This window comes from Mus pahari, chromosome 20, assembly GCF_900095145.1.
Source record: "Mus pahari chromosome 20, PAHARI_EIJ_v1.1, whole genome shotgun sequence".
Classification (NCBI taxonomy): domain Eukaryota; kingdom Metazoa; phylum Chordata; class Mammalia; order Rodentia; family Muridae; genus Mus; species Mus pahari.
In genome coordinates this window covers 34,388,179-34,399,981 of record NC_034609.1, presented here as the reverse complement: position 1 = coordinate 34,399,981, position 11,803 = coordinate 34,388,179, and the positions used below count along the sequence as shown (strand labels likewise).

Genomic DNA, 11,803 nt, shown 5'->3' with positions numbered 1-11,803 from the left:
CAGATACTATGTTGACCTTAGCTAAGAGTCTGGTAAGGCACTTTTACACCGAGGCATTTTAAATACCCTGAAAAGGTAAAACACTTGCTTATGTATTCTGGCTGTAATAGTTATATTATACAAGGGCCATCTATGCCACCCCGCTGGTCGTGAATGTGACTTTCCGCCTTCGGTCCAAGAGCATTTAATGCTGGCTACCTCAGTTGGGTTGTAGGGCGATCAGCAGCGAAGGGTGAGGGGTGGGAACCCGAAGAGGACCGTAGTGGCGCTGGATCCCCCGACCTTAGGGGCGCGGAGCTGACGCGGACTCTGACGCCACCATGGCGCGCCGTTTCCGGTCTGAGCTTTGGTGAATGATTTCCCCGGGGCGGTGCTGGACTTCTCTGCCACCCACCAGAGTCCTCGGTCGCACCGCCCAAGCGGGCAAGCCTGCCAGCGCTGCCCGGGCACCGGGGACCATGGCCACGGATTCTTGGGCCCTAGCAGTGGATGAGCAGGAAGCCGCGGCTGAGTCGGTGAGTTGTCACCAACCGCTGGAGGACCAGGGGCCAGTGCCAGTCAGGATGTCAGCCCCTTGGAAAGACAGTTCTTAGGTTGCTTGGAACTGGGTGGAGGACCCTGGCGGCAAGAGGCCCGGAACCAGAGCTGACTTTGATTACCCAACCCCTTCCACCTTGTGCAAACTCAAGTTGGGTGATTGGTTGCCCATAGTGCTCAGCCACCTGCCTGTCTTCCTGGAATCAGTGCTGATACTCGATTGCACTAACAAATTCGGATAGTAAATCTGTAGCTTGGGCTCTGAGTTTCTTGGGCTCAGGGAGATTGTATTACTCATATGTGTATGGACTCCTCCAACTTGGTTATTGGTAGTGAATGACTGACGGGGCCTGTCAGTAAATCTTTTGGTTGGCTTAACTGGTTTTCTGAACCTGATACATAGTTGCAAGATTAGAGTTAAATATGGAATTATATATGTCTTTAATTTTCCAAGAATTAGGACCTTGTCCTTTTTTTTTTAACTTTGAAAAAATAAAGGTTTGAACCTGGCACTGTGGTGTGGCACCTCTCATCCTATCTCTTGGAGACTTAGACAGGAGGGCTGACTCAAGTACGAGGCTAACCTGGGCTGCATAGTGATCTTGCTGGGGAAAAAAAAATGTATATATATGTATATGTATATATATATATATATATATATATATATATATATATATAGTATCTCAAATACAATAAAGACTTAACTATCCGTTTTGGCTCAAAGGTTTTATTATATATAGGGTTTTTAAAAAAATATTTATTTATTTATTTATTTATTTTATGTATATGAGTACACTATAGCTGTGTAGATGGTTATGAGCCTTCATGTGGTTGTCGGGAATTGTATTTAGGATCTCTGCTCACTCTGGTTGGCACTGCTCGTTCCAGCCCAAAGATTTATTTATTATTATACATAAATACTCTGTAGCTGTCTTTAGAAGCACCAGAAAAGAGTGTCAGATCTCATCACAGGTGGTTGTGAGCCACCATGTGGTTGCTGGCATTTGAACTCAGAACCTTCGAAGAGCAGTCGTGCTCTTAACCACTGAGCCATCATGCCTGCCCAAGAAATAGTATTTTTGGCTTTGTGCATTGAAGGATTATTTTTATTTTTATTTATATTATTTTTTATTTTTTGGTTTTTGAGACAGGGTTTCTTTGTGTAACAGCCCCAGCTGTTCTGGAACTTCGTTTATAGACCAGGCTGGCCTCGAACTCAAAGGGGATCATTCTGTCTCTGCCTCCTGAGTGTTGGGGTCAACAGCCTTTTTTTTTTTTTTGAGACAGGACCTTGCTATATCTCTCTTAGGGTAGACTGGAACTCCTGATCTTCTATCTCTTATCTCTTGAGTGGTGGCATTACAGGTCCGCATTGCTATGCCCTGCTTGAGAAAAAAAAATGTATTGTTTTTGGATTTTGTTGTTGTTGTTTTCTTTTCTTTTCTTTCTTTCTTTCTTTCTTTCTTTTTTTTTTTTTTTTTTTTTTTGAGACAGGGTTTTTCTCTGTGTAGCCCTGGCTGTCCTGGAACTTGTAGACCAGGCTGGCCTGGAACTCATAGAGAGACACCTGCCTCTGCCTCCCAAGTGCTGGGACTAAAAGTGTATGTCAGTCTTCCCAGCACATTAGATTATTTAAATCATATTTCCCCGGCTTTTGTGGTGTGAGGGGAGGGATCTTGCCATGGCACACATGTGAGCTTAGAAGACAGCGGGAGGAGTCCATACTCTTCTTGTTCCATGTAGGTCCTGAGGATTGAGTCCGGGGTTTCAGGTGTGGTGGCAGATGTCACACCTTACTCTATGAAACTTACTTCTCTTGGCGTTTTTAATTGCTTTGTGGTTTCTGTATTTATTAGCACTTCATTCACTGGCTCTATGCTGGAAGTCTGTATCTCAAGATGTCCAAATACGTCAAGCATTGTAACAACTGTTTTTGCATAACCTTTAGTCTCATTCAAACTGATGGGCCACTCCCAGGTTAGAGCCCATTTTCTGAGGGGAAGGGGAAACAGCAGATTTGAATTAATCTCATTTAGAGGGATTCCTTCTTTCTCTTGTGTTAAATACAGTCTCGTTCCTTTCCTTCCTTTCTCTAGACACAAGGTCTCCTGTAGCCCAAGCTACATGGCCCACACCCGTACCTCCCTGCACTGGGACTGAAGGTGTGTGCTACCACACCTGGCTCAGGACTTAGTAGCACTGTCCCTCTCCCCTCCCCCATTCATTTTATTTGTTTACATTTCAAATGATATCCCACTTCACAAATCTCCCCATCCCATTCTCTGTCTTCCCCTTCTCCTTTGCCTCTATGAGGGTGCTCCTCCACCCATTCACCCACTCCTGCCTCACCCCTCTAGCATCCCCCTATGCTGGGTCTTCAAGTCTTCACAGAATCAAGGGGCTCCCCTTCTATTGATGTCAGATAAGGCATCCTCTGCTACATATGTATCTGGAGTCCTGGATCCCTCCATGTATACTCTTTGGTTGGTGGTTTAGTCTCTGGGAGCTCTGTATGGTCCCGTTAGTTGATACTGTTCTTCCTATGGGATTGCAATCCCCTTCAGCTCCTTCAGTCCTTCCCCAGTGGCTCTCTTTTTAAAATGAGTACTAGAATTAGACTGTGTTCCGGGTGGGATACTGGGGAGTGCTTTAGCAATGGCCTCAGTGTGTGGATACCTGCTATACCACACAGTGTACTGGAGGCTTCGAACTTACTGCCAGTTAACGTTCTTGATCCACAGAATGAAGTATTTTTACATGTTTATGATACCCTTTCTGCTAATCCCTCTGCTAATTTCCTTTGTCTACTCTCTCTCATATGTTCCCCTCTGTTGCTCGGGAACACTAAAACAGACTATTGGTTTTATTTTAGTTTCCATGAAAACAAATGGGGTTCCACCATCTGCAGCTAACCACCCATTCAACTTTTTTCTTTCCTGCCTTCCTAACCTTATTCCCCTTCTCTTTGTTTTTGGACTTAGAGAATAAGACATAGAGAACCTGTCTGTGGTTTAAGAAATAATCATCTCTGTAATGATTTTTTATTCTTTTTACCCTTTACTAGATGTTAGCTGAGTCTTCACTTAGTATTTGATGACTAATCTAACTGCTTTGTGCTAGACACAGATAGAGATAGTCCCTGCCATTAGGGTATTTACATTCTCATGGGCAGACATAAGTCATACCAGTATATTTCTAAATTTATACTGTTAGACAAAGTCCTGATAATTCTTGCCTTGAAACATTTTCTCTGATTTTTAGCCCCACCTCAGCCTGGTGTGGGCAATTTTGGTTATGCCCGGTGTTGCAATGCTCCAAGGTGTGCCCAGCTAAACTGTCCGACTGCAGCCCAAGGCTGCTTGCACATGAGGCGGCTTGTAGTTGTGGTCTGGTTGGACTTAGCCAGACATAACTAGCCAGACCCAACTCTCTGCCCTTGATCCTTCTGTCCACTGTTGGCTGTCTAAAGGAGACTGCGGTTGTCCCATCTTCACATTTATTTCCTTTCAGGACATGAGAAAGTGACAGCTCTGAAAAAACCCCATTGAGAAAGTCTTTGTAAATCAAAACATTAAGAAAACTTACAAATTATAATTCTGTCTCGAAATTGTAATTAGGAAATCTGAGTTTGGGGTTACTATGTAGTTCTTTTTTTCCCCACTTTTCTTTTCTACTACTGTTTTTAGGGGAAATTTTGTTATTCTCTTTCACTCATTGGGAAGCAAAAGGAACCCAATAGAACAACCTAATGAGTCATTTTACTGAGTGCACCTAGGGAGTAGGCCTTGAGAGTTGCTCATGCCCTCTAGTTAGGGAGGCTCTGTTGATTCAAAGGCTTTTATGTGATTTTCCTGACACTTTCCATTCCCCCCACATTTAGTTGAGCAACTTGCATCTTAAGGAGGAGAAAATCAAACCAGATGCCAATGGTGAGTAGCTAAAGTTAGTTTATAAACAAATGTAAGTTTCCTTGGTATTTCACTACCTGGATAATTAGTGCTTTATACTAGACAAGGGACCAGTGACTACTGACGTTTATTTGACGTGGGTATCAATAAACTAGGTGTTCAGTTTAAAATGTTTAATAGAATGATGTCAGTTATGTAATTTGTTACTTAACCGTAGGACTATGTTGATAGAGATGATTTCTTACAAACTGTTCTTCATCTTCATTTTGGGGTAAGAGCAACTTGTCAGTTTTCATATTCTAAATATCATCCTGAATTTATATCTGTTTAAACATGTAAGATAGGGCTGGCGAGATGGCTCAGCAGGTAAAAGCACCCATCTGCTCTTCCAAAGGTCCTGAGTTCAAATCCCAGCAACCACATGGTGGTTCACAACCATCCGTATTGAGATCTGGCACCTTCTTCTGGAGTGTCGGAAGACAGCTACAGTGTACTTACATATAATAAATAAATAAATCTTTAAAAAAAAAACAAAAAACAAAAAAACCCAAACATGTAAGATAGGGGCTGGAGAGATGGCTCAGTGGTTATGAGCACTGACTGCTCTTCCAGAGGTCCTGAGTTCAATTCTCAGCAACCACATGGTGGCTCACCATCTGTTCGATGCCCTCTTTTGGTGTGTCTGAAAACAACTACAATGTACTCATATACATTAAATAAATAAATCTTTAAAAAAAAGTGTAAGGTGGAGGAGTGGGGCTTTAGCTTAATGATAAGTGCTTATCCTTGGTACACAAACAAGGCGGGAGGTTCTCCAGAACCACCTAAATCAATCAGTCAATCAATCAACCAATCAATCAACCAACCAAGTTCAGAGCAATGCTAATTACCTCATTCTGAAAACACATAATCTTGTGTATATTTTTACAATATTGCTTGAGTATATATTTCTTTTTTTCAATTTTATTAGGTATTTACTTCATTTACATTTCAGATGCTATCCCTAAAGTCCCCTATACCCTCCCCACCCTGCTCTCCTACCCATACACTCCCCCTTCTTGGCCCTGGTGTTTCCCTGTACTGGGGCATATAAAGTTTGCAAGACCAAGGGGCCTCTCTTTCCAATGATGGTTGACTAGACCATCTTCTGCTACATATGCAGCTAGAAACACGAGCTCTGGGGGTACTGGTTAGTTCATATTGCTGTTCCACCTACAGGGTAGCAGCCCCCTTCAGCTCTGTTGGTACTTTCTCTAGCTCTTCTACGGGTATATATTTCTATTAGTCAATAGTTTACTACATGGAATTTTTATGGCATTGTGTTCACATTGACACAATTGTAGATGTTTTATTGAGCACAAAGATGCTTTCTAATTAACGCAATTGTAGTTATTATTCTGTATTATTTCAGAAATGTCACTACTGTGACAGGAGTGTGCAATTGTTTTTAAACCAGGGTAGGGGGATCTGGAAATAATCACAGATAGGCAGTGTCTCTAAGCTTTATGTAGAGAGAATAAAGTAATTTTAGTAGTGGTTTGGTTTCCTCATTTGTTTTGTTGCAAAAATTTGATGATTTCTCCCCCTAGAATTAGAGTTGTCTTGGTTGCTAGATATGGGATGAAGTTTTGAATGACATTTCTACTTTGTATCTCATCAAGGGGCTGTTGTTAAGACCGATGCAAAGGCAGAGAAGACAGAGGAAGATGAGAAAGGTAACAGTGTTCAAGTTATAAATGAGGTTCCATGTTCTAGGGAAAAGGTTATAGAGGCCTTATTCATTCACTTATTTATTAAGGTTTTTTTTTTTTTCAGACAAGACTGTGTATCCCTTGCTGAACTAGAACTCTGTGCAGTTGAGTTAGCCTTGAACTTATGATAGTTTTCTTTCTTCTATCCAGAGTGCTGGGATTGGTGGCCTGTGTCACATGTTGGGGTTGGGATGTGTGAAAGGGTTGGGGATGGGTGTTTGTGTGTGTGTGTGTGTGTGTGTGTGTGTGTTTGGCAGGGTGTATGGATGTGTGAGTATGAGTGAGAGTGGAGGTTTTTGGAGTGGGGTGTGGATGTTTAGATGTGTGGGTCTGTGGGTTTGGGTATGGGGTGTATGGGTATGTAGGTTGGGTTGTAGATGTGTGTGTGTGTGTGGGGTGTGGGGATATGTAGGGATGGGTGTAGTAGACCAGAGATTAACTACAGGTATCTTCTTTAGTCACTTTCCACCTCATTTTGCTTTTGAGACAGTGTCTAACTGTGTAGCCCTCTCTGGCTCAGAACTTACTATGCACTGGCTGGAAATCAGATCTGCCTACCTCTGCCTCTGTCTTCTTAGTGCTGAGATTAAAGCCAATGCTGCCATGCCTGGCCTTTTCACCTTATTCTATGAGACAGTCTTTCATTGAACTTGGAGCTCACTAATTGAGCCAGACAGCTAAGGACCTCTTGTCTGTTTGCCAGTGTGAAGCTTTACTGTCACCTGGGGTGACACTGAATAGAGAAATTATCCATTTTTTATTATATATATATTTTTGGTTTTTTTCCGAGACAGGGTTTCTCTGTATAGTTTTATTATATTTTAAATACCAAACTTGATGTATTTGTATTAGGAACTCCAATACATGTATATGTTATTACTTAAAATATGTGTTAAATTCATGGACTTTTTCTTTTTTCTTTTCTTTTCTTTTTTTTTTTTTCTTTTTTTTTTTTGAGACAGGCATTCTCTGTGTAGCCCTGGCTGTCCTGGAACATTCTCTCTCTGTAGATGACCTCAGACTCACAAGAGATCCACATGCTCTGCCTCCCAAGTGCTGGGGTTAATGTTGTGTGCCACCATCCCTGGTGTCTTAGTCAGGGTTTCTATTCCTGCACAAAACATCATGGCCAAGAAGCAAGTTGGGGAGGCAAGGGTTTTATTCAGCTTACACTTCCATACTGCTGTTCATCACCAAGGAAGTCAGGACTGGAACTCAAGCAGGTCAGGAAGCAGGAGCTGATGCAGAGGACATGGAGAGATGTTTCTTACTGGATTGCTTCCCCTGGCTTGCTCAGCCTGCTCTCTTATAGAACCAAGACTACCAGCCCAGGGATGGTCCCACCCACAAGGGAACCTCCCCACCTTGATCACTAATTGAGAAAATGCCTTACAGCTGGATCTTGTGGAGGCATTTCCCCAATTGAAGCTCCTTTCTCTATGATAACTCCAGCCTGTGTCAATTTGACACAAAACTAGCCAGTACACCTGGCAAATTCATGAACTTTTAAACATGTTTGTCCTCTCTCTTCCTGACAGAGGACAGAGCTGCTCAGTCTTTACTCAACAAGCTGATCAGAAGCAATCTTGTGGATAACACCAACCAAGTGGAAGTCCTGCAGAGGGACCCAAGCTCCCCGCTCTACTCAGTGAAGTCCTTCGAGGAGCTTCGCCTGTGAGTAGTGGCTTGCTTACATTCGGACAGAGATCATGGCCTGGCTACACATGTTTATGTTTATCTACACTACATACATACACACACACACACACACACACACACACACACACACACATAATAGGTTAATAATATGCATGTAGTTGCTTTGAGTGTTATGTAAAGGCTTTAGTATTTAGGTTTTCTCAGCTACATCCTGTGTGTTCTTCAGTCTCAGTGACTTTTAACTTTAATGCCTTTTCCAGGAAACCACAGCTTCTCCAGGGAGTCTATGCTATGGGTTTCAACCGCCCTTCCAAAATACAGGAGAATGCATTGCCTTTGATGCTTGCTGAACCGTATGTAACTCAATACAACTACATCTGTCATTTACTATTTTAATAGTTTTTTTCAAAATTTAAGCCTATTCATGCCTATAATCTCAGATATTTAGGATGCTGAGTCAGGAGGATGGAAAGTTGAGGTCTTTTAAGCTATAAATTGAAGTCAAGGCCAGCCTCACCAATTTTTTAAAAAAATGCACACCATTTGTCTGGATTTTAAAAATGAATTTCATTACATTTATTTGTGTGTGTAAGAGCACATGTATGCACCATGGTACGCTTGTGGAGATGAGAGAACATATGGAGGGAGGCAGTTCTCGACTTCTATCATAAAGGTTCCCAGGAATCAAACTCAGGCCATCAGGCTTGGCAGCAAACACCTTTACCCACTGAGCCATCTCGCCAGCCCCGAGTTGTTACTTTTAACCTGAGCATGTTGTTAGGAAAGCTTAGTATGTTCAGTGGATTTGGAAGGATCGTATAGGAAATGTCCGTCTGCCTACAACTTAGATTCTACCACTAGCATCTTATTCTTCTTCTCGTGTATCTGTCTACTAGTGGATCTTTTTGATGTTTTTTGCTTGCTTTTGGTGGAGTGTAAGGCTGATTTTGGAGATAGTAATAGTGTTGTTTTGAGTCACAGTGTAGCCCAGGCTGGCTTCACATTCTTTTATGTTGTTGAAGATGACTTTTTTCCTCTTTCTTCCTTCCTTCCCTTTCTTTCTTTCTTTCTTTCTTTCTTTCTTTCTTTCTTTCTTCTTTCTTTCTTTCTTTCTTTCTTTCTCTCTTTCTGTCTCTCTTTCTCTCTCTCTCTCTCTCTTTCCGTCTTTCCGTCTTTCCGTCTTTCTTTCCTTCTTTCATTCTTTCTTTCCTTCTTTTTTCCTTTTTTCCTTCTTTCTTTCCTTCTTTCTTTCCTTCTTTCTTTCCTTCCTTCCTTTTTTATTTTTATTTTTTAAGATTTATTTATTTATTTTATGTATATGAATACACTGTTGCTGTCTTCAGTCACACCAGAAGAGGGCATCAGATCCCTGGCAGATGGTCGTGAGCCTGCTTTTAACCACTGAGCCATCTCTCCAGCCCCCCCACCCCTTTTTATTTATTTTTAAATATTTTGTTTATTTTATTTATATGAGTGCACTGTAGCTGTCTTCAGACACACCAGAAGAGGGCATAGGATCCCATTATAGATGGTTATGAGCCACTATGTGGTTGCTGGGAATTGAACTGAGAACCTCAGGAAGAAGAGTCAGTGCTCTTAAGCACTGAGCCATTTCTCCAGCCCCTCTTTTTTATTTTAAAAGATATGTATGTGAGCACACCATCACAGTCTTCAGACTTCGGATCCCATTACAAAGGTTGTGAGCCACCATATGGTTTCTGAGATTTGAACTCAGGACCTTAGGAAGAGCAATCAGTGCTCTTAACTGCTGAGCCATCTCTCCAGCCCTTACTTCTTGCTTTTTTAATGTCTGTTTGAGTGTACGCTGCATGTGTACACTTACCCTTAGAGGTCAAGAGAGAGACGAGAGAGGGTGTTACACCCCTTAGAGTGGGAATCACAGGTTAGTCTACTGATGAGGTGTTGGGGACCAAATTGGTACCTCTGGAAAAGCAGCAACATTTATAAATGCTGGGCCGTCTCCAGGGATGATGAGTTTGAATTTCTGATCCTCCTGCCTTCATGTTCCAAGGGTTAGGGTTATAGGCATGCACAGTCATGCCAAGGTTATGCAGTGATTGGGGTCAAGCCCAAGGCTTCCTGCATGCTAGGTGAACAGCTGCCGACTAAGACACACCCCAGCTCCCTAAATTCCTTATTTCTGCTTGTGAGGAACAGACACTTCCCTGGGCTTGACTAGTATTTTCTCAAGGTTTGTTTTTGTTGTTGTTGTCTACTCCTGTATTAGTGGACAAAATAGTGGGTTTTGTTATGATATTTTCATATATGCATTTGAGGTGGTTTGATATATTTACACACACACCCCTTTTGTTAAGGCTTATGTTTGAAAGCCTTGCCTTTCTTATCCATTTCTTTGATTTCTTCTTGGGCTTTGTTGGCCCCTGCTTGTTACCTTCAAGGAACTGAACTTGGTACTCACCATCCTTTTCACAGACCTTGCCACTTGAACCCTTGGTCTTGTGTTTTAAGTAGTTTTATGCTAGGTTACCTTTGTAAGTTAAGTGCTTTTTGGAGAGTTTCAGGTTGAGGACACCTGGATCTTTATAGGAAGGGGAGGGGATAATTACCATAACATTTGGGTAGGATTGTTTCAGGCAGTGTATAGCTAGTCCAGAAGCCTTGAGATGCCAGAGCAACATTATGATGATTGTCGTTTACGATGAGGGAGATTGGAAAAGTGAGAAAGAGATGTGAGATGAGAGGTACTGGGGAACCAGATCAGGCAGAGCCTTAAAGGACATTGGAAGATCTCAGTGAGGAACTGGAGAGAGGTGGCTCACTTGGTACAGATTGCTGTGCGTATATGGGGACCTGAGTTTGGATCTCTAGTGAACACATAAAAAGCTAGATGTAGCAGTGACCCATGTTTGCATTCTGTCTTCATGCTTGTAGGGGCAAGGGCTGGGGGATCTGTGCGAGTTTCTGACCAATTTAGTCAAATTAGAGAGCTCCAGGTTCAGTGGAAGATACTGTCTCAAAAAACTAAAAATGGGAAGCTGCTGAGGAAGATAATCTATGTTAGTTAGCTTTTTGTGAACTTCACATAAACTTAGTTCATCTGGGAAGAGGGAGACTTAAGTGAGAAAGTGGCTCCATCAGCTAGGCCTGTAGGCACGTCTGAGGGGACTTGTTTTCATTAATGCTGGATGTGAGAGAGCCCAACCCAGTGGGTGGGACCACTCCTGGCAAGTGATTGTGGATTATAGAAAGCAGGAGACTGAGCCAGGAGGTGGTGATGCACTCCTGTACTCTCAGCACGTAGGAAGCAGAGCTAGGCGGTGGTCCCTGTGAGAGTGAGGCTGGCTCTGTCTCCAGCCAGTGCTACACAGTGAAACCCTGGCTCAACGGGGCAAAAAACAAAAAAAGAAGAAGATGCTGAGTAAGCCATGGAGAGCAAGGCATAAGCAGCACCTGTTCTCCGTCTGCGGGCTTCCGTTCCTGCCTCCAGATTCCTGCCTTGACTGCCTTCCATGATGGGCTGTGACCTGGGGAGCATAAGCAAGACAAACCTTTCTTTCCCAAGTTGCTTTTGGCTCTGGTCTTTAATTACCACAGCAGTTGAAAGCAAACTAGATACATTAAGATACATTATATATATATACATTAAGAAGATACATTATGTCAACTTCTGCACTTCCTGTGCACATATGTGTACACACACACACACACACGCACACACACACACACACACGTATAAATGTGTGTGTGTATATGCATGGACTTACATAAGAATCTAGGTGAAGTAAGGCTTGGTTAGGTTTTGAGCGTAGAGTAACTCAAAGTAAGTCACATTTTATTGAAACCACTGGCTGTTTCAACTATAGGTAAAAATAAAGATTGCTTGAGACTCTGTGTGACTCTGCACATCTGAAGCTATCAAGTGTGACTGCTACCTAATCAAGGTCTCTTGTGTCAATGAAATTTAAA

General features: G+C 42.4%; 1 protein-coding gene across 1 annotated transcript in view; it reads left to right on the top strand.

Moving 5' to 3' along the window:
- The first annotated feature begins 348 nt into the window (after nt 1–348).
- The window catches only part of LOC110337355 (ATP-dependent RNA helicase DDX19B-like), a 24,863-nt gene continuing 13,408 nt past the window's right edge, over nt 349–11,803 (top strand). The window contains exons 1-5 of the mRNA XM_021220228.2: nt 349–515; nt 4,418–4,466; nt 6,107–6,160; nt 7,735–7,870; nt 8,116–8,212. Of these exons, the coding sequence (XP_021075887.2) occupies nt 354–515; nt 4,418–4,466; nt 6,107–6,160; nt 7,735–7,870; nt 8,116–8,212 (498 nt within the window). The 5' untranslated portion in view covers nt 349–353. The remainder of the gene's footprint in view (nt 516–4,417; nt 4,467–6,106; nt 6,161–7,734; nt 7,871–8,115; nt 8,213–11,803) is intronic.